The 21364-nt window shown below is 47.7% G+C and overlaps 9 protein-coding genes across 9 annotated transcripts; 3 read left to right on the top strand and 6 right to left on the bottom strand.

Annotated features, from left to right (window-relative positions):
- Nucleotides 1–59: 59 nt before the first annotated feature.
- On the bottom strand, nt 60–1231 carry TERG_12422 (uncharacterized protein; the record flags this gene model as incomplete). The annotated part of the gene is made up of 2 exons (XM_003232479.2): nt 60–179; nt 338–1231. 2 exons carry the CDS (start codon nt 1229–1231, stop codon nt 60–62), a joined length of 1014 nt encoding a protein of 337 aa, XP_003232527.2.
- A 19-nt stretch (nt 1232–1250) lies between these two features.
- On the bottom strand, nt 1251–2651 carry TERG_12421 (uncharacterized protein; the record flags this gene model as incomplete). Its single annotated transcript, XM_047751382.1, has 1 exon — nt 1251–2651. One exon carries the CDS (start codon nt 2649–2651, stop codon nt 1251–1253), a length of 1401 nt encoding a protein of 466 aa, XP_047606945.1.
- Nucleotides 2652–4156: 1505 nt separating this feature from the next.
- TERG_06516 (uncharacterized protein) lies at nt 4157–5766 on the top strand (the record flags this gene model as incomplete). The annotated part of the gene is made up of 4 exons (XM_003232477.1): nt 4157–4356; nt 4413–4440; nt 4496–5009; nt 5081–5766. The coding sequence occupies 4 exons, from the start codon at nt 4157–4159 to the stop codon at nt 5764–5766; spliced, it is 1428 nt and encodes a 475-aa protein (XP_003232525.1).
- A 1641-nt stretch (nt 5767–7407) lies between these two features.
- TERG_06515 (uncharacterized protein) lies at nt 7408–8858 on the top strand (the record flags this gene model as incomplete). The annotated part of the gene is made up of 2 exons (XM_003232476.1): nt 7408–7485; nt 7554–8858. The coding sequence occupies 2 exons, from the start codon at nt 7408–7410 to the stop codon at nt 8856–8858; spliced, it is 1383 nt and encodes a 460-aa protein (XP_003232524.1).
- A 449-nt stretch (nt 8859–9307) lies between these two features.
- Nucleotides 9308–10450, bottom strand: TERG_06514 (uncharacterized protein; the record flags this gene model as incomplete). The annotated part of the gene is made up of 2 exons (XM_003232475.1): nt 9308–10062; nt 10126–10450. The coding sequence occupies 2 exons, from the start codon at nt 10448–10450 to the stop codon at nt 9308–9310; spliced, it is 1080 nt and encodes a 359-aa protein (XP_003232523.1).
- Nucleotides 10451–10806: 356 nt separating this feature from the next.
- On the bottom strand, nt 10807–14008 carry TERG_06513 (uncharacterized protein; the record flags this gene model as incomplete). The annotated part of the gene is made up of 8 exons (XM_003232474.2): nt 13793–14008; nt 13562–13719; nt 13321–13472; nt 12302–13245; nt 12114–12248; nt 11916–12047; nt 11565–11860; nt 10807–11505 (listed from the first exon to the last, which is right to left on the bottom strand). The coding sequence occupies exons 1-8, from the start codon at nt 13830–13832 to the stop codon at nt 10807–10809; spliced, it is 2556 nt and encodes an 851-aa protein (XP_003232522.1). The 5' UTR covers nt 13833–14008.
- A 47-nt stretch (nt 14009–14055) lies between these two features.
- TERG_08913 (uncharacterized protein) lies at nt 14056–16133 on the bottom strand. Its single transcript, XM_047749020.1, has one exon. It carries the CDS (start codon nt 15668–15670, stop codon nt 14111–14113), a length of 1560 nt encoding a protein of 519 aa, XP_047604615.1. The 5' UTR covers nt 15671–16133; the 3' UTR covers nt 14056–14110.
- A 763-nt stretch (nt 16134–16896) lies between these two features.
- Nucleotides 16897–18366, top strand: TERG_06512 (uncharacterized protein; the record flags this gene model as incomplete). The annotated part of the gene is made up of 1 exon (XM_003232472.1): nt 16897–18366. One exon carries the CDS (start codon nt 16897–16899, stop codon nt 18364–18366), a length of 1470 nt encoding a protein of 489 aa, XP_003232520.1.
- A 354-nt stretch (nt 18367–18720) lies between these two features.
- On the bottom strand, nt 18721–21352 carry TERG_06511 (uncharacterized protein; the record flags this gene model as incomplete). The annotated part of the gene is made up of 3 exons (XM_003232471.1): nt 18721–19316; nt 19366–21117; nt 21175–21352. 3 exons carry the CDS (start codon nt 21350–21352, stop codon nt 18721–18723), a joined length of 2526 nt encoding a protein of 841 aa, XP_003232519.1.
- Between the last annotated feature and the right edge of the window lie 12 nt (nt 21353–21364).

Genomic DNA, 21364 nt, shown 5'->3' with positions numbered 1-21364 from the left:
TCCTTAAATCGACAATGAGGTAATGGAAGAAATGGGAAAGTGATCACGAGATGTAGAGATTAGACGTTTGGCTGGGCCTGGAATTGAGGCCGAGCTGTCATAAATGGAGCAGCTTCGGCAATGTTTCCGGTTGGTGACGGTGCGTTCGGAGCAGGGTCTGCCCAGACAATCGAAGCATACTATTATAATACGAACGAGAGTTAGTGGACAGTTACACGAATAGGGAAATGCGTTGGGATATAAATAAGGAGAGGTGATGTCACACCACTAATTTATCGAGCAAACATTTCATTTTGTGGTTTAAAATTGGGACGGAGGGGAATGGATGAACGCATACCTTGAACCAGAAATTTAACACCAAAGCGACTGCAATACCCAGACAGACGACGAGAGGCCCTATGACATTATCAAAGTCTTTTCCACTGCGTTCTCGGATCAGTCGCGAACGAGACTCGTACATCCACCATCCCCAGGCTCCAGTAAAGACGGAGAAACCAGTATACACGAGGGCAAGGTAGCGGGTGACAGTTTTGTCGGGCCCGGCGGCATTATACATTGTGAGTGAAATACCAGCGAGGAGAATGCAAATATGCTGCCATTTGACGAAGGTACGTTGGTTGGCGAGCCAAACTTTAGCTTCCACACGGACGGGGCCAGTGTCCTTGAGCCAGTAGCTTGGCATAGAGACACCAGAGGGTAGCTGGGGTTGAGGAGAGCGATGGGCAAGGGCATAGCGGGACATGGAGAAGGGGATGCGAAGCAACGAGGATGTTGGTCGGGATGACGGTTGAGGTTGGGCTCCGTTGGCTTGCTCGGTAGATGGAGGCAGGCTAAGCTCGGGAATGGGAGCTCTGGGAGCTAACTCAGACTGGGACTGGGATAGAGCCTCGGGACGAGGGGAGGTAGGCTGAACTACACCCTGGATGCGAATCTGGGTCTTGGGAGTTGACTCTTCTGTCATCATGTGGCTGATAGGGGAGCCGACGAGGTGCTGGATGCTAGGGATCGTCTGGCGGCTACCAAGGAAGCTGCCGACAGCGAGCTCGTCCTCTGCCTGCTTGGCAATCCGTTCTTGTTCTTGCTGGAAGGCAGTTTCTGGATCTTGCCTGATGTCCGTATCGAGGTCGCTGAGCCAGAAGGGGAAGCTGTTAATGTGATCTTCGAACAGCTGGGCGACACCATGAACGAACTTAGAGAAGCGTGGCGCTTCTTTGACAAGATGAGAAGACATGAGGTCGGAGAGCCAGGCCTCAATATTGCTTTCCACGACGCTTACCACTGGTGTTGCGGATCTTGATCTCCAGAAGCGCATGCGGGAAGCGCGAGATCTCACCGCGAGGAATTTCCGAGAAGGGGAATTCCATTCTTCGGCTATCGATGTCTGAACGATGCCAATCCTCGGGTTCACGACATGGACGCTCGAAATCTAGGGTGTCCTCACGGATAAGGGCTAGATCTGTGTCCAGGGAGATACGGAGGCGATCGTCGCCAGGGATCTGGAATGCGGTGTGGGTATAGTTTGCACGAACCATGGGCTCCAACCCATGGCTCTTGATAAACTCCTGGATCTCTTCAACATCTCGTTTGAGATTATCAGCACGCTGAGGATCGCCGTTGCCTTGAATCTCGATCTTGTGGATGACTTTCTCCATCTTATAGGATCCATTGAGGAAGGCATTGATATGTTTCTTCTTGAGGCGGATTCTGATCTCGCGACTGCTGTCGCCGTCGTTCATTATCTTCTTTTCCAGGTAGACCTCAACCTGGTCGCTGAGGTGGCCAGTCCAGCGCAGGCGAAGGGAACCGGCTGCGGGCTTGTTTGCCACTTTTTGGTTATACAGGTCGAACGAGCGGTTGTCAAAATAGAGCGAGGTGAGAGAGGGGTCCCGTTGGGCGACATCGAGCTCCTTTGAGGTATTCGGGTTATAGACAAGCACGGGCAGACGGCGCAGAATGTAGGTCTTGACCTCCAGTAGGTTGTCGGCATGGACCCAGAACTTGTGGGAGGTATACGTCTCACGGCCGGTCTGGGTATCAACCGCGGGCCCATCCTTGGGCATTGGCTGTCCCTCCGTTCCCAGGATGGACCTGACGAACGAGAACATGGCCGACAAGCGGTACAGCAGCGGCGAGTAGTCCTCCGAGTTGAATGGGAGCTGCGACATGCGGACCTGTAGCAGCGGGCGGACCTTGTACTTTGCTCCGCGCTTGCGGTCGTGCTTCTTGGCCGCTTTTAGGAAGCCGGTGAAGTTGATTCGGCTGAACTTCTCGAGCTCGCCCAGCTCTTCGGTGATGCGGTCGAGCTTGCTGAGAGTCTCCTGCGCGACGGCCTCGTTCTTCTTCACATTCTCCAGCTTTGTCTCGCCCTGCTGTGTGGCCACTGGCTCCAACGTGGCCTCGCACTCGGCTGTCAGCTCCCGCAGTCTCTTGTGAGTCTCGACCTGAAACGAGTTGACCTTGTCGAGCTGGACGTTGATTAGCTCCTGCACGAAGTTCTCCTCGTCCTCGTCGGTCCACGGCCTGCTCTCGCCATCGTCGCCATCCTCAGATCCCTCATGCTCGCGGAGCAGCTTCTTGAGAGCTCGGTAGTCGATGTAGTGGTCCTTCCATGGCGGATAGACCGACGTCTGGAGGGTGTTGCCGAAGCGCATCCTGACAAGCTGCAGCTCGCTTCAGCAGCTGTATCTCTCGCAGCAACAGAAGCAGCAGCGTCCAATTGAACTCTCACTCCGGCTATGGCTTCGTCCTTGGTCTGGCTGCGAGGCGGATCGCGATAAAACCAGGGCAAATAAACCAAGATCAACGCCAGCGGCGAGAAAAGTCGAAATTTCTCCAGCTTCGGAGATGCGCCCGATTGGGACTAGCTCCCCACGTGCAATGACGACACACACAAGCCACGTGATATAACAATTCTGTAAATATTATATAATATCTAAAGGTCACGTGATATATTTATTCTTGGCATCAAAGGAAAGTAAACAAAAGACAGGAAAAACCGCAGGAAAAATAGCAGAGACAGAGAGACGGCGAAGAGACGGGCAAGGAGACGACGAGAATGGCGGTACAGAAGTTGTATCCGCGGGCGACGGTGAAGCGGATTGTCAAGTCTCATACGCACAAAGTCCTGACCAAGAATGCAGACATACTGGTAGGCACGGGAGGGAGAACCCAACATCTACATATGCGATTCCGCTGACGATGTACAGATATTCCTAGACTACATGCTATTCATACAAGAGTCCGCACCATCTAACTCCTAGAGGCCAGACCCATACTCACTGTTGCAGGTTGATGCGCGAAGCCTCGATCCAGGGAAGAAAGCGCGGCGACAAGGGCATCACGGCCAGAACCGTGCGACGAGTTACCGAGGTGAGCAGCCCTGGGGTCAACGGCCTTCCTCTGGCGCAGATGACCGTTTCTCATGGATATTACACGTCTAGGGAGCTCTACGCAAGTTTAAGGGATAGGCGAAACGTGTCTTCTGTTGGTCGACATGATCAGGCCATAGGCTCGAGACTTGACATCAGGCGTTATTATAATCGGTTCGGTCGGCGTTAGTTAGGTTAAACGTATCGATGGCGTCCGTCTGAAGACGTCTAGGAGGGCTGAGATACCCTGGAGTATGGAGCAAAGTATAAATATTTGATGGCTTCTTGTATTGCTTTCTGCCTGCGCTTGAGTTAGATGCTTCTTTGCTCTTCCGTCTCGTTCTACCATATAAACGGAAGAACAACTGTAAACGATTCCTCTAATACCAACTGAAGAAACTGAAAAGTAAAATAAAAAGGAAACTGCTCACAAGATGAGTATTTCCTGATAATAATTTACCTTGCACAGGTGAGTATCAGCTTGTGGTGTTGTGCTGTCTGTGGTTGTAGAATGCCCTTTTTGGCTGGTGCTCATCCTGCGGGATAAGTTAGGACAAAAAAAAAAACCTTTTACACCAACAACGACCCAAATTCCAAAACTCCAACGTCAAAACTTCTTCCATCTCCGCTTCTCTCTTGCGCTCACTCGATCTCTGTCTTGCTACTCGAATAGACCGATCTTCCGTCTCCTCTACGACTCTTCAGCTCATTCGTCTCATTATTCCACCTGTTTCCCTGCTGTCTTTCCAGTCACACGACCAAACTTCTCGAGTCCCTATTCAACCACCATGTCCGCCGTTACAGCTCCCAGCAACCCTTCACAGACTCAGAATACTAAGAAGAGACGCGGCAAGGCGGAGGCATCTGCTGCTGTAGCTGCTCCAGTCTCTGTTGCTGCATCAAATACCGACGCGCCTAGTGTTGCGGCTGCTGCTGATGGTTCTGCCAACGGACACCATGAGCCAAGCTTCCTCAGGGAGCTCCAGAAGTACGTCCGTACTGAACCCCGTGTGATGCGATTGATGCTGATTTTTTCTTTGCTAGAACCCTTCGAAACACCAACAAGAAATTGGTAAGCGCTGTTCCTTTGCAGTTTCTACCGGAGCCAGACTGACGAGACATCTTAGAACGCAACCGCCAAAGTCGATGCAATTATTGCTGAAAACCCCGGGAAATCCCTCGAGGAGCTTGTAGCTCTCAAGAAAATCAATGCAGACCAGAAAGCCCAGGCCCTTAAGAAACCCGCTCTCCAGGAAACTATTGCTCACATCGAAGAGCAGATCGCTCAATACAAACAACTCGAAGCATATTATGAAGAACAACGTGCCAAAGAAGTAGCAAAGATCCAAGCCCAGCACAAAGACGAAATCGAATCGTTGAAGAAGAACCTCGAGACCGAGTCCAGAGAGAGTGCTGAGAAACGCTTTAAGGACCGATTGCTTGTGCTCAGCCGTTTCTTGCGCGCAGCTGCTGCCATGAGGGGAGTTGCTGATGAACACTCTATCCAGGCTCGTGGGTTTGAAGGAGCATTGTACCAGGTTTATGGTGGAACGGAACAGGCGGTCGATGCCATGATCAAGTTGATTGATGGCACAGATGACAAGGTTCCCAGTGTTGAGTCCGAGATCCTTGACATAACCTGTAAGTTCAGAACCTCCTTCGCTGATAGTAAGCTCTCTCATCCTAGTCCACTGACAAGTTTGTTCTTGTAGACGCACAAATTAAGCGCACTTCTCTTGAAGACTACGCTCAATCCACCGGTGAAGCTGTCTTAACTGAGGAAGCAACCACCGCCCCTGCTGCCGATGCCAATGCAGTCCAAACTGACCCAACAATCGCCAATGCCGGCCTTACTGAAGCTGAAGAGCCTACTGTCTCACAGGCTGCAGCCGCAGATAGCTTTCAACCTAAACCTCAGCCGACTGCTGAAGAAGCAGCCCCCCTTAAACCTACCGAGGAGAATGTTGCAGCCAACGAAATTGCGCAGACCGTATCAGTAGAATGGGATCCAAATCCTTATAAGCCCAGTGCCTCCACAGAGGAATGGCTTAGTGTGCAAGTTCCCCAACCTGGTACTGCTGCCGAGGCCTCTGTTGCTGCTGAAGCTGCTATTCGTCAACCGCTCACCTCTGGAACTTGGGTAGAAGAGCCTCAGGCCAACAAACAAGTCGACGGCTTTGAACGGGTTAACCATCCTCGTGGGCGTGGACGGGGTTATCGCGGCCGAGGCCAAGGCCAGCGTGGTGGCGGAGAACACCGCGGTCGTGGCGGCTATCACCACCGTGCTGGGAGTGAGTACCGTGGCCGTGGACGTGGTCGTGGTGAATATCGAGGAAATGGAAACGGCCATCGTGGTGGAAGACCCGCTCCCGCTGCTGCTACTGCAGGCGACGCTTAAAGGCTAGTACTGGACCCGTCATACTCCCTTTACAGCCCTTAACATTCTTATCTTCACGCTGCTTTCTGTTTAAGCTTGGTCATTCGTTGCATTGCGGGCTTAGTTTCGTTCATCGCCCCTTTCACCCTCTATTCCCGCTCCTACCCTTTCTCTCTCCCATTCAACTCTTTAGTAGTTTCCATACGTTGCTACAATTTGCTATGTCATGACGGACGGCACTTACAAAAAATCGAACCACAACTACCAACCGCAAAAAAACTTAACGACCTAATTATTTCGAAATACTAGCGTGCATATGGGCTTCTTGTTATTGCCCTCTTTTTTTTCGTCCTCCTTTTCATCTTCATCCTCTTCCATCCATTGATTGGTTGGTCGTTTCTTCTTTACTCCCTACTCTCAATTCATACGTCACTATCTACTTTTTGTGTTTTATGCTTGCCGGTTTCCTAAGCTCGAGGAGGTGTGGAAGGAAAATGGAGATTGGGATGGGATAAGGATAGGGGTATGAATATGGGGTGTTTGTTTCTTCTTTGGTTCTTTCTCCTTTGACGGAAGCTATGTATGTGGCAGTCATCTTTTACAGCCAGCAAAACAAAAGCAATGATTTGAAGATACCTATGCTTTTTTATCTAGTAATTATTCGCTTTGCAGATAATAGATACACGTCAGCATTGATAATTCTAATCGTAGGAGCTACGAATCTGAAGATTGCCTGTATAGAGCTATGTACACCCGGTCATCTCCTCAATATCAATATGTTATCTCCTGTAAATAACAGGGGCTTCTTCTATAGGCAGTATACCCGCATAATATATTATGATGCTCCACTTTAACAATCTTACCGTCTTGCAAGCTACTAGGGTTCTTAGCCCATGGGCCAGTTAAGTCAGTCATATCTTTCATGTCTTCATTAGGTGATCCCCTCTCTTCCTTATTTAAATTTTAGGATGTAATATCCCTGGAAATAGCCTAGTCATATATCCCACTCGTAACAACGTATGTTGCAGATTCTCCTTATAATTCATGCTCACTAGTCAGGTCAACCAGTTGGTTATGGAGCGTCCAGTTGTTATTATCCAGAGGAGAAGCTGACATAGTCGATTTTACTGAGAATGATTTTTCCACCCTTTCAATGTACCAACAAGTACCATTTCCCTCGACTGTAGTTATACTTACCTAGTCACATGCTTTATAAGAAGTCCAAGGCCTGTATTGTAATGCTTCCTCCTTGCGTTATCTTTCTACAGGAGGATGGAGACTTAACGGGTTAAGAGTTCAGATGAGCCGTGTCTCAATTGGTACCAAGGTAGGCCAATATGGCATAGCTATATATCTATTAAATAACTAAGCACACAATTCATACATGTGTTGTATAATTTCCTAGCTAGATGCTTCGTAGTCAACATCAATAGGCCGATACAAATAAAGTATTAAGGTTTGCGTAGTTAAAAGAGCCCCTTGTTAACAAAGTTAATTAGCCAATTAGCTATTTTTAGAAACAGCAAGCTTGGCACGGACCACCAAAACCAAAATTCTCCTCCATATATAAGAGCACGACGAGATCAGAATAATAATGGCAACAGCCTTATAGAAGATAAAAAAGTCGATGGTGCTTAACTGGCAGAAAAAGGTTGTTCAAAAATGGCAGAAAATACGTCCAATATCCAGCGACGACGAAAAATCCTCAAGACACTCTTCATCTCCCTCTTACTTGACCTCGTAAGTACACGCTTACAAGCCTCGTTCACCAAGAGCCAATATCACTAACTGAACTACTACTTTATTAGATATCATTTACCTTTATTCTTCCACTATTTCCGTCGCTTATAAGATTTTATCTTGAAAAAGATCCCTCTCCAAACTCACTCCTAAATCGTATTCTCCAATATCTCAACGCATATAAGAATGCATTCTCAAAACCGATAGATTCGAAATACGATGTTGTACTTCTCGGCGGTGCGCTGGGATCTCTATTTTCGCTCCTACAGGCTGTCGCAGCACCTGTAATTGGCTCTATATCTGATAAATATGGCCGTCGTGCTGCACTTCTTTGGTCGATGGCGGGAAACATCGCCAGTGTTGCTTTATGGGTTGCTGCCACGGATTTCCGCACTTTCTTGGGGAGTAGGATAATAGGTGGGCTAAGTGAAGGAAACGTTCAGATTGCGAATGCTATCGCGGCGGATATCAGCGATCCTAGCCAACGTGGCTCAACCATGGCGTTGGTGGGAGCTTGCTTCAGTGTTGCGTTTACGATCGGCCCTGCTATCGGTGCAGCGCTCAGCAACATTACCACATTTGCAGCGAATCCATTTGCAACAGCTGCTGCATGCTCCTTATTTTTGATTGTCACGGAAACAATCTACATCTACTTCTGCCTGCCGGAAACACACCCCAGATTGGCATCTAAAACTTATAAACCCACTACACCTGGTGACATCAGCGGGAAGGAACATGACAGTAAGCCAGGGGCAAACAGACCATCAATAGAAGCTCCTAAGGGCTATACCAACAGCCCTTTTCTCTTGAACATAACACACTTTTTATTCCTTCTACCCTTTTCAGGCCTAGAGTTTTCTCTTCCCTTTATTACGGCCAACCTTTACGAAACTTCCCTTGCAGCAAATGCTGGCGCAGCAAGCCCTTCCGCTCTTAATGGGCGTCTATTATCAGTGATGGGATTATTGGCCTCAATTCTGCAGGGCGGGGTGACACGTCGGCTACCACCCCTTCTTACCGTCCGAATAGGCGTAGTAGCTTGCACCATATCCTTCGCTTTGCTCGCTCACATTACAACGATAACCGGATTGTATGCTGCCGGCTGTCTACTCGCTGTCACTAGTGCAACTGTGGTCACTGGATTGAATAGCCTGGGTAGTTTGGAAGCTCGTGAGGCTGAACGCGGTGCTTCCTTGGGCCGTCTACGAAGCTGGGGTCAAGCTGGCAGAGCTACTGGGCCAGTCCTTTTCTGCTCCCTGTTTTGGTGGGGGGGTAGAGAAGTAGCATATAAAACCGGTGCTCTGGCTATGGTTGGCGTTTGTGCAATTGCCATTGGGTTGCTAAAATCACCCATACTGGCTAAAACAAAGTGAATGGATTCGGATAGAAAAATATTTGTCGGGGTAATTTAAATTTAAACGCATAGATGGGCATGGTTTATGGTATTGAGATATGTCCCATAGAGCGGCACATTTAGTAGCAGGGTGAGCTGAGATTTCTACTATTTGTCTAATCCTATCAATGTAGATTCAAATTTGGGAATGTGTATTATACAGAAAGAAAAGAGCAAAGATCCCCGGGCCCCCGCTACAAAGCCAACAAAAAAAATGAAATGTTGTCAATGGCCAAGCATTAGCATAGGTATCATAAATCATAGAACAGACGGACGGCACATGAAAAGCTGGCTAGGGCGGGCCTTCCGCTGCTGCAGGGCAGACGAAATCTGTAAAAACCATAACTCCTCGCGTAATATAGATGTCAAAAGGAAAGAAATGAGTACTCAACCAGCAGGATGTTCGTAAGAGGGACTCCCGTTTTGACATTAAATTTCGAACGGGCCGAAGCGATAACGTGGCCGAGAAGTTTCCCTAGCCTTTCCTGCTACAAAGGCAGGTTGAGGAGGAACAATCTGTCCGGAGGCGCTTCCTTTTGCCTTTCCCAGGAGCCAATCTGTTAGAGTGACCACCTTGGCGGTTCGATCCCACCCGTTGCCTTCGTCGGCATGCTCAATCGTATGCGTAGCAATCCGGCCTTCTTCGTCGAAAGTGAAAATGAAAAGTCCGGTAAACTGCTCCTCTTTTCCAAGTTTGAATATAGGCATTTCTCCGCCGAGCAACATGCTGAGTCCCCTATTTGTCCCACTTATAGCGGAAGATGAGCTCATGGGGCTTTCCTTGTTTGTGCTTTGTTCCCGATGCGCTCGGTCTGGTGTAATGTAATCATCTACCTCTGAGCCGCGGCCGACTTTAGAAGCTGGGCGGTCTGCACCCTCGGTCACCCAGCGTACAACAAGTTTTTCACCACCAGGACTATCATTCCGATCGCTTTCATTAGCAACACCTGTTGGGACTACCCGCTCGCTTACTATTCGTAAGTTGACGTTCCCGATGATAGGAACACTGCCCCATGCCACAGGAGCAGTCCATAAAGCAGCTCGATAGGGAACTCGTCCTTTAACGGTAGGAAGATGTGGGTGTGTAGATGGGAATAAATGGAGAGATATACTCGGCGAAAGAATCTCTTGCGGTAGTGCGTTAACGAGGATTGTAGGCAGCTGTTTCGAGAGGGTACGAAGAGCTTTCATCATGCCATTAGCATCGAAAACCCTTTCAAGCTATTTATTTATTTTCAAAAACATACTCTTTCCCAGTTTAACTATTCTTTCATCTGGCGATTTATGATCTCCATCCCCATGTGGTTCGCCATATTGCGCGGCTAGATTCGATTGCGAGAAGTGTGTAGAGGAAACAGCTGTAATCCACGGCCCATCGGGCTGTATGGGAGACAGCTGTGCTAACGAGCGATTGTGTGAAAGTGGCTCATGGTTCCAGCGAGAGGATCTTTGTGCTATTTGAGCTAGAGAGCCTGTTTGCGACGAGACTCGGGTGACATATCTGTTGAGCTGGCCTGGGTTTGGCTTGAGAGACGGTGGAAAAGCGATTTGATGCGTGAGGTGTTTAGCCATTATTGGCAGGGGGCGGCATGCATTCCATGTAGTTATTCCAGAGATGCAGCAAGCCTAGATAGATAAGTTAGAGAAACAAGATATGATATGCTGCAGAAAGAAGAAGCTGTTAAGAAGAATGAGAATTTGTGAATGTGGTCAAGCAGTGACAGGCAAGAAGTTGGAGCTACCTGATAAATAAAGGAGGCCTGTGATTGGCTCGGACCGCAGTGATGATGGTGGCCATCGAGATATGCTCTTTTACACCTATTTGATAGTCTACAGGCTGAAAAAGCCGCTGATCCTCCTCTATATTCAACGCATAAGTGAATATTACAATGTATTGTTCATAGATCATAAGTATAAGGCCGGCTTCGTTACATATCGTCGTTATCCCCGGTGATGTCATCATCATCCTCACCCATCAGTCTTCGTTCTGCAATGGCTCTAATCTTGTCATCGAGTATAGATCTGTGGTAGCGTTGTGCAATCTTGCTAGCAGCATCTAGCATCTTCCCAGAACGGTCTCGGAGCATGGTGACAAGTTCAAGGGCCTTCATGCCCCTTTCCTCACCCTCGCGGCATTCGACAGCAAGCAACTGCAGGAGAATCTTGTCAATATCAAGCGCTTTCCTCCTCAGCTCAGCATCTCCAGCTGCCCCGATCTCGGACGCCGTGATGCAGTCCTCCAGAAGAGTATAGTCTAAATTCGCCCTGACAAGAGACTCTTGTAATTTCCTGTTATTGTTCCTCGCGGCTTCTTCAGCGTCTTCCATTTCCATGTCTCCATCTTTGTTGCTCTGTTCCTTGGATGAAATGTAGGATATCGGTATTTGGAAGTCGAACTCGGTGAGCAATGGTCGTGGGAAGTAGGGATATCTATCCCCACCCTTTAGGATTATGCAGTGGAAAACATCCTGTGCAACAGCAACTGGCCAATAGGTTTCTTCCTTGCGGCCACTGGCAACACGTTCAAGCAGTTTTGTGTCAAGAAGCGGGACCCAGCGGGCCTGTCCTGGTTTCCGCCAATGTTGCAACACAAGAAGAACTCCCGAGCTGTCATAAATGCAAGGATCCTGGATCATATCTCTTAGTCAATATGTTGGTTTACAGGGTTTCCTGGAGGGATACATACGCCCTTGTCTGAAAAAAATACGCTCTGCAGCCGCGTACCTCCTGCTAGTGCAACAGCGTCCTCGTTTTGACAAATCTCGTCACGTCGAACGTTCTCAATGGAATACTTCAATTGTGCGACTCCATCACTACCTGCTGGGCCATTCCCGATGGTAATGACATAGTCTCGCCATGCCGCGCAGGTCACTGTTTGGCTCTTTTGTCGGAATACCCGATATGGAGTGCCAAACAGTGTATAAATCCGAACGTAGTCCGTCGAAGTAGTCACCGTAATGTAAGAATTACTCAATGCAATGGCTTGATGCAGTTAGAAACACTGGGACACATGATGAGTGGCATGGAAGGAACGTACAAGTAATCTTCTCTCCCGGTGGAAGTTCTGTCCGCCAGTCTGCTCTTGTTGTCCACGTTTCATGCGGCCGGTAAAACACTGTTGCTGGATTGCTGGAGGTAGGTTGGCATGAAAATAAAGTGCCCTTCTCGTCTAATATAGATAGTTAGACCGATATGCAAAAAACTTCAGACTGAAGGTAAAGATGAGTTTACGTACTCAAACACGCCTTGTCATAGAGATATGGGTCTGTGAAATGAAAGTCACGATAGCATTCCCGGTCGTAGAACTCCACGGTGATAGTATTGTGCGTGTCTTGATCAACAGTCCATACAAACCCAACAAGATTCAACGCTACGGGTTTTCGTTAATAAGGACTCTGCCGAAGTAAACAATTACAAGCTTACCTAGATATCTTCTGTTGCCTCTCCATGGGGTGCTACCTGGCTGAAAGGGTTCATGAGATATAGTCTTCCAAGGGGCCGTTGGTCTCCGTTTCGTTTCATGACCGAATAACTCATCCATATGAGTGTTAGTTCTCTTTCCAAGGCCATTGACGTTTTCGGTGTAGCCTGCACCATCGTCATCCTCAACAAAATCATCTTCATCATCCGCTGGCCCTAGTATGTCATCAAGAGAGTCCGGACTTCCTCCTCTCTGCCTGTTTCCAGAAATATTGGTATCATGTCGTTGGGGTCTATGAGAGATTGTGATCTCTTCATGTGAGCCAATTGAGAGTAACGGCGCCACTTCCAAGGTCTTCGCTAGAAATGAGTGAAATTCTGATGGGACAAAATCATCGTAGATAAACAGCTCTCCATCGGAGGTAGTAAATGCAACAACATTCTGGGTGGGATGCCAGCGGAAATTGATAACATTTGGAATGTCGTATGTCTTTATGACTTTTTGGGTCCTGGTTTCCCAGAGGAGAATTTTGCGGTCAGCTCCGGCACTTGCAAGCAATGCCCCGTTAGGAGACCACGCGAGACAGGTGACATCTCCATTATGACCACCAGAGAATTTCCGTTGCTTAGTCCAATCCCTACTCGATATTACTGTGATATCCCTTGTGGCTTCTACTGCGGCGAATGCAGTTCCATCTGGGTGCCAAACCGCGCTTGATGTTGCCTCGTTATCTGTTTCAAGTTGTCGAATCACTCCATCAAGTTTGTGCAGCAACGTAGGTTCTGTTTCCGTGAACGAGTAAATATAGATAATTCCATCAGCGCAAGACACTGTGACAAATCTCCCGCTGGGATCAAATGTTACATGCTTGACTCCTTTTGTTTGATCCCGTAAATATTTGACCTCCGTAATATCGTTAATATTCACGATCTTGACAGTCAGTTCACTATGCGAAAATTAGAATCAGTTAAATCGAACTTGTAATGATTGCAAACTAAGATCACCAGCTATTTCGACTTACTCGCTAGCAACAGCAATCCATTCCTCGTCCTTGGAAATCGCCAGGTCTCGAACTGGTAATGCACAACGAGCTAATGGTTTATCCATTGTGGCCTCTTGCAGTTTGTAAAGCCATACTGTCCCATCCTCAGACCCCAGTATTATGGACTCATTCTAGCATTTCATTAGAAAGGCTCGATTTGTAGCAGTGGCCCGCTTCGGTTCTTCCTTTGGGGCTCAGTATAGTGAGATATCGGACGTACAGTTGCTGCGATTGCCAAATGGCTCTCCATCCCTTCATCGATTGTCTTCGGTTCGCCATGCTCTCCAGTTGAGAACACTCGAATTCCAGAGTTTGATCCACCAGTAATTACTTGTTTGCCATTGGGAGTATAAGTTAGCACTGTTGTGCCGGGTGTGTCTAGCATTCACATCTATCAGTATCTATATTAGGGACGAGATTCTGTAAAAAAAAAAAAAAAAAAAAAACATACGAGCGGGTCTACCCCTCAAGGTGTTGCTATCCGGGGCCATGTTGAGGTATTAGCCGAATGCAATATAATTGGTATAATGCGGGAAGCAGCCACAGGCTTTGGAGATCGAGACCAAGAATAATCCGAAGCTGTGATGTGAATATCGAAATGGAAGCGCGTCGCGGTCGTGATTATTAGTCATCAAGAACGTTAAATTTAAATTATGGAGATAAGATAAGATAGCCGGAGTTAGCGCTAAGCCAAAAAAAATATGATATTAATATTACATTTATCTGGGCCTTTTAGCTAATTTGTAAAGAGATGTACAAGACCAAAGCGCTAGGATTTCATCTTTAGCATAACCTGTATGTCTTTTGGTTCGTCAATCAAGCTTCCGCTCCTCCGGTTAGGAACTTGCCAGTCCTCTCCCCCGGCAGGCTTGATATCCCATGTTACTAATATGGCGGCCAAGGTTCCAATAACTTTTCTCTGCTCTAACTTCCAACAAACGGAAGCTGGGTCATCCCAACCTTCTGAGCAATCTTGCTCATCCTCATCCACAACATGTTGTAGGCCTTTCTTGTCTTCCAAGTCATCGGCCTCAGTAGACTTGATAAGGTGTCGTCGTGGATCAAAGCTGTCAGGTGAGCTGTTGTAAAGAGGGATTCGATTTCGCAAAGAGTGAGGTATCACAACATAATCACCCTCAGATAGATGATAAGTCTGGGCTTCTCGAGAATTGAAAGATGCGTCCTCATCTGACTCGGTGAGGTTAATATTAGAGGTAACCTTTCGGTAAGTATAAGGGGTTGAGTAGAGCCGACTGGTCTCCCTTTGGGTACACATCAGCAATGGACAAGACCCGATGAGTTTATCAATATCCAATGACACCTGTGGTGGTTCTGGTAGACCGAATGTAGCCGAATTTGAGGGTTTAAGCTTTGCATAAGGGCCAATTTCAGCCAACACTTCGGCATGTAACTTAGGGTCAGCTAGTATGTGAACGAGATTCCAGAATATTAAGGCGTTCGCCCGCACAGTAACTGCCCATAACAAAGATAAATCTTCAGCGGCCGCATATTCGACCGAGTAACCGTTCTTGATTCGTGTCCGCATTCGAGCCTGGACTGCGGCAGAAACATCATCTAGATCCCGCCAAACAGCCTCAGGCTCTTGTCCGTTTTCTATCTGACTAAATATGGCATTTTGAACCGTCAGGCATACTAGCAAGCGACGGCGAGCGAGATATGCATTGACAAGACCGGGAAATGGAATCCACCGCTGAATTCCAAGCAACATAGCATTGAATTTGCTATTGAAGGCGGAGATGTCGGGTAAAACATTGGGATAGACATCAAGGAGAGTCTTCCCCATTAAAATATTGATCGAGAGATTTCCCACGAAGCCACTAATCAAGGAGTACAGTTTGGTTATGCATACTCTTTCTCCGCTTGCTTCATTTTGGAGAGTAACGCCACTGATTCGTTCCCATGGATATTGATCTACAACACTAGAGGTGAATGAGACCAAAGATGGAGTGGTTCGTTCAATTTCCTTGACTAGTACGGATGAGAGATCAGTGAGGTAGGGCTCTTCTGCCAAAAGCCTCATCCACTTCGATGATTCACCATGGTAAGTGCCTTCTCGGCCAGGTTTGCGCGCACGACTGTTTGAGCCAAAGTTGTTGTCCAGTAGGTAGTTGATGCATGGTTCTGCTGAAGTGGATTGGCGTTGCTTAAACAAGCTTCTAACCATCGAGGGAGTTGTAAGGACAACGTGTCTCCTCCCCCAACAATAAAAGCTGAATGCAGCTCCACGTTCTGGCAGCCTAGATAGCAAAGTTAATACCTCCGTCAAAAAGGGGCTCAAACGAACGTCAAGCGTAAACTGACCGGGCATTGAATAGCAATCTCTTTCGGAAGAAACCTAACGAGAGCCAATGGCCAACGTAAGGCAGCCAGTAGGGAACCTTGCTTGGAGATATTGATCCATCTGGGTATTTTGTTCTAATGCGAGGTAGACTAGTGACTTGTGTCAGGAGTCGGGTGACGAGACATATTAGAACAAACACTACAACCACTGCCCACCCGCTCAAGTGGGCAAAAAGCTGCCGCAGGGCATCTACGGCGAGCTGAGGGATAGACGGGGTGTTGTTATCCATTTATTCTTCTTCTTCTACCTCTCCTCCACCGAGTTTGACCGGAGCCTAGTCTAACAAAGTCGCCAAACGTTGAAGTCTTCGGTCCAGATAAGCATATCACATGACGTTGATCTTGCTGATGTAATCTCTCCACGTGCCTGGGGAAACCCTAATCACTCCCGCGGAGTGCTTTTTTTAGCTTTATCTAACTATTTTAGGAAGGAAGAGAGATAAAAAAACAAACGCTGAATTTAACGCAAGCGACGCCTCGACGAGAAGCGCCCCCTGAATCTGCGCGCTTTTGATATCCGCCGAAATGCCGACCATCAGCCACCAAAGAAAAAGAAAAGAAAGGAGAGAGGCGTTGTCGGAGATTCACAGGTGACACCCAAGTGTTCGCATGCAGCGTTCCTGCTGCAAAATGGCACACGCTAGCGAATCACGGTGTTAACAACTCCACCGCGATGTCTCACACCCTCGTGATTAGAGCCTCATTTTCGCTTACTTGCCAACCTTCAGACATGGAAAATGGGCTAAATGAACTATTGGAGGGTCTGGGGGCCGTCGGCTATGCCCGTGGTTGGCCATTGCAAACTGTTCCTGGGGCCAGTTGAGTCAGGGAATGGAATCGCCGTCCGAGGATGCGCCCGCAAAAACCATTTTAGCTGCACTTGGCCGCACCTAGCTAGGCTGTCATACAGTCTGCGAGGGGACAAGGTGGCTGTTTTTACCCATAATTTTTGATGGGGCACGGAGTACAGAGTAAAATAACAGAAAAATTTATGCCCAAGGGCCCTTGCAGGATGAGCTTCCTGCTGGTCAAAGAGTCAAAGTTAAGGCGCGTACCCGCCGCTGAGAAGGGGGTACTTTATCAGCGCCGCACCCCTCAGCTTTTTTCTAAGCTCTACTCGTTCATATACCATTATCTCCCACAAACAGTGGCTCCTTTATTTTCTGGACCTTCTTGGGTAAAAGTGCTGTCGCGATGCGTTTTTTGGGTCTTTGTGCCCTCCTCCAAGCGCTCAGGGTCACTCAGGCTTTCGCCCCTGATTGGACTATCACGAAATACTTCGAAGATTCTGTAACGACTTTGCCTGGGAACACAGGCCGCTACGGAACTTATCCAGCTTCTGAATATACCAATACAGTAACTGTTGTGCCGACTGTCACTTCTCCTACCGCTACCGCCACAATTACCGCAATCACCTACCCATCTATCACCTACATACTCATAGGTCTTGAACCAGGCCAGGGAACGTCGTCGAGTTATGACTACTACGAAAGCACCAACACCTACTACGTCCCTCTCACGTATACCTACCCAAGACGCTGCTCTGTGACCTCTGGGGAGAGCACCATCACGACATCAGCGCGAATTTCCATCCCAACCGAGATCCAGAGTCATCTCACCCCAACCGTGACATCTGCAACGACCTCTGTCGTGGATTATCTGGAATCGGGATCTCATTATACCTCTACAGACTCATTTGTAGATCCAACAGAGCTTCCTTCTGGGGTTTACAGTAGTATAGAAGCAATCCATACCCCTAGTGAAATTAAGTACTGCCGATATGGATCTCACTCAAGTTCCGGCGGCTACGGTTCACAATCTAGCTCTGGTTCTAGCTCCAGCGATAACTATAATAGTTATTGTGGCCGGTATTATGGGTGCTATCGCTCCTATTGGTCTGCATATCTTGCACTATCCCTCATTATCATCTTTTCTTGGTTCGGCTTTTTTTTCATTGTCGGCCTGATCGAGAGTGCTGTTAGATTCAGAAAACTTATGCGAGGCCGCGGGGCAAGCAGAGGCCTACCCAAGTCCTTTGCTTGTTTGTGCCCAATATTATCGTGTTTGTTCATTATTTGCATGCACCGAGGCTACAGGCCGAAACCGAGGGAAGAACAAGAGGAGTTGGAAAGAAATTGGAAATCTATGTCTTTCGCCGCTAAATTCACCCTCTGGTTGAAATATGGATTCAGCAGAAGCTACCCTCCAATGCTTGGAGTAGCACCTCCCCTCGCCACCGATCCGCTGCCAGCCAGCCAGCCTCAGATGGCACAGCAACCTGTGGTTTCTGGAGTTATGCCGCCACTACCTGAACAAACTGGCCCGCAACCTCTACCTCACCAGATAGGTCAACAGACTGAACGACAACTGGATAACCAACAGCAAGAACAGCAGCCTGTCCTTCACCCGGCGGAGCAGAAGCCAGAAGCCTCGCAGAGAGAATACCAACCATTACCAGCAGTAGGCCAGAGCGGCAGCACAGGGTTGTTTGAGCATCCAACTCATGCAGTTTCGCCAGTTAATGAACAAGGCTCTCCGATACCGCTCCAATCCGATCTCACTCAGCCATATACCTCGCATGACCAGCATATACATGAAGAACAACCACGAAATGTTGTCACTCAACCTACCGACCTTCATTCTGGCGCACCTAAAGATGGTTAAGCGAGTCTACTCAAACCATACCTCCAAACTAATGCCATATCCATAATGATATTCTCATTCAACCTTGATATGACCATCTCATGCATTTATGCGTATTCAATATGATATTTCAATAAAAAAAAGCCATTCTACATTATTATAGACTTTTTCAGAGGTGGTGTTGGTCAAATCATTGGTTTACTATTTCATTTACGATGAATTACCCACCATACTTCTATCCCCCAAAATCTCAATTGTATTCATTGAGCTTTACTATTCAGAAACAGTACAAATATTCACCCTTCTATTCTTTGTAATAGCATATTCAAAGCTAGATACAATATGATGTGCAATTGGTAAGCTCAATCTCTTGGATTAAAACTCGGTTTTTAGAACAAGCTTTAACTGAGCGCTCTCCATCTCATATTGATCAATTTTTGCCTGGTTTAGAGCCAAGTTAGCTAGCAACCACTTAATCCTTCTCCTCGCTTCGCTAGGCTCTTTTGGGAAAGATCCTAGAACTTTTAGCTCCTCCTCAATTTTATTAATTGCTTGGTTTTGTATCGTGATCATTTTGCCGAGGATTCTTAAATCAAGCCTGCTACTAAGAACCTTGTCTTCAACCAACTGGCGGAAGGCAGCCGCTAGCACTGGTTTCCCAGGCTTGATAATTGAAGGACGTCCGTTCTTCGAAATAACAGAGATCAGTTCTGCTTTCTCAAGTGCACGGAGGGTAGCCTCGCCATCCTTTTTGAACAGGTCCGATAAAATGATATCGCTGTATCGAATGCTAGCTTCCCCATTTGCATCTGAGTCGCTCTGGCTTCCTGCTTGAGCATTGGCTGTTCCTAAGTTTTTGATTAAGTACCATGCCTGTTCCGGGGTCCAACCACGGGAACTTGGATCAACTTCTGTGATAAATATCTTAAGAATTTCTGCGGCAGACTGATGTACTATCTGCTGAACGGCATCTACAGAGCACTTAGCAATAGAATTCAATGGTAATGGCGGGTAGCTTACTATTTGGGGTCAGGCCTCTAGCAATCATGCGAGCGAAAAATTCAAGGTCCGTTAAACGGCCTCCAAGCCGTTTGATACATTCGGTGAGTTCCTGGTTAAATTTTTCATCGGAATAGTCCAAGCCTTTGGAATCCTCATGACCAGACACATGGCTTAACACGAACCGTTTAGCCACTTCAGGTTTGCAATCAGTGAATGACACCTGATGGAAAACCTGATTCGGTAAGGCCTGACTTAATGTCTTAGAATAGGAAAGATCTGACGTGAGGAAGACAACGTGTGCAATATTGGTATATATCAATGCAGCTGCCCATTCTGCAAGTTTGTCGTATACCATCTGGTTGTCTTTGCTTTTATGTAGGAAGTTATCGATAATGACAACTGGTCGACGAGCAGGGTTTGCTTCTAACCATTCATCATCGCTCAAGTGACCATCCTTGTCCCCTTTTTTTCTCCCGTCCAAGGCAACTTTTTTCAGGGCCTTAGCAGTGTTTTGCAATATGTTACCGAGCTGTGTGTCCAGGGTTTCGGACAATCCGGCCTTTGTACCAATGGCACTTTGAGTTGCAACGTCAATCACACTGCTAATGCTGTTCATCCAGGAGAATACTGGTCTGTATCCAACCTCAGCAGCGGCGGCGGCTATCATGGTGCTGTCTCCTGGAGCTTCCTGGATAGGTTTGCAGTCGATGACCAGTTTGTTCTTGTAATTTTTAAGCGCTTCGTCCAAAACAAATTCTTTCTTTCCTAAGCCTCGGGGCCCATGTACAACAATAAAGGTATCGTTTCCTTCCACAAGCCAATTCTGAATTTGCTGGGCGTCTTCTTTCCTCTCTTCCCAGATTTCATTAAGGCCTTTCGACTCATATTGGCCCCGGTGAAGAGAAAATAGAGAGTTTGCTTTAGTTGCCTGTCTCTGAAGCCAGGTCCACAGCCTGTTATCCTGGAACTGCAGTGGAGGAGATATTTTCAGTCTGATGAAAAACGTCCTTATTGGATCAAAAATGGCGACAGTGACCCCAGCTAAGATGGCGACAAGGATGGGAAGCACAATTCGCGGGTGGCTGAATAACCAGTCTCTTATCCAATGTGCTTTGATCTTCCGCTCGTAGTTAAACTGCAGGATAGTTCCAGCCTTGCCTCCAATATCACCTGAAGGAACCTTGAACCCGTGAAGACAGTTTTTCGCCATTACGGCGCTTACTGGATTAGAAAAGTCAAGCAAAGCATATCTTGGTACGACTTTTGAGTCTGCGGGCTGGGGAATAATGTCGGTCAATTTGCCGTATGTTCTGGCAAGCGAGTAGAGGTTTTCCTGAGTAAGTTCTGCAGCCGAAACATCCGGCGATACAGGCAGGAATTCAACCTTGACTCTTGAGCTTGGAAACCGGTATGACAGGTCCTCCACCCAAGGACGCCCACGTACAAGGGCAGCGCTGGCAGGGCTGAAGAGGCTAAACCACGGCTTTACAGGGCTCTCATCTAAATGTTGGGTAATGGCCTTGATAATGTCTGAGCCTGATGTTTCAGGGCCGTGAGATAGTTTGACAAAGGCACCACCTTCTGTGAGGCGTGGAATGACCTGAGTGATACTTGGATGGAGTTCCTCAGGAAGAACTTGCTCGACAACAGTAGGGGGGCCCGTGAGCTCAGCACCTCTGACTCCAAGTTTTCCCAGCCGCTGCAAGACCATAGCATTCAAGTTTACGTATGGAATGCGCGATAACCAGCCCAAATGGACTGGAAGAACACCTATGGTATAGTATTAGCTGGTACCGCTATACGAGTGATAATGGTGGTCACACTTACTACTTATGAAGATGAGAGTTTCATTCTGCGACTTTTCTATGTACCCAGCTCTATGCGGCTCTGCAGCCGAGGCCTGGCATATACTCCGATACTTCTGACATCGTCTTCTGGCTATGCCCATGAGCTGCCCCCTCCAGGGTACCTGCCTAGGAGGTAGACCACGGACTACTGGGATCATCCTGTGAGCGAG

This window comes from Trichophyton rubrum, assembly GCF_000151425.1.
Source record: "Trichophyton rubrum CBS 118892 genomic scaffold supercont2.8, whole genome shotgun sequence".
NCBI classification, from domain to species: domain Eukaryota; kingdom Fungi; phylum Ascomycota; class Eurotiomycetes; order Onygenales; family Arthrodermataceae; genus Trichophyton; species Trichophyton rubrum.
Note: the sequence above shows the minus strand (reverse complement) of the source record. Positions and strands in the feature narration are given on the sequence as shown.

Excerpts from the sequence above, each read along its gene's own strand:
- TERG_08913 (XM_047749020.1), bottom strand. The coding sequence starts at position 15,670 with ATGCCCGGTCAGTTTACGCTTGACGTTCGTTTGAGCCCCTTTTTGACG.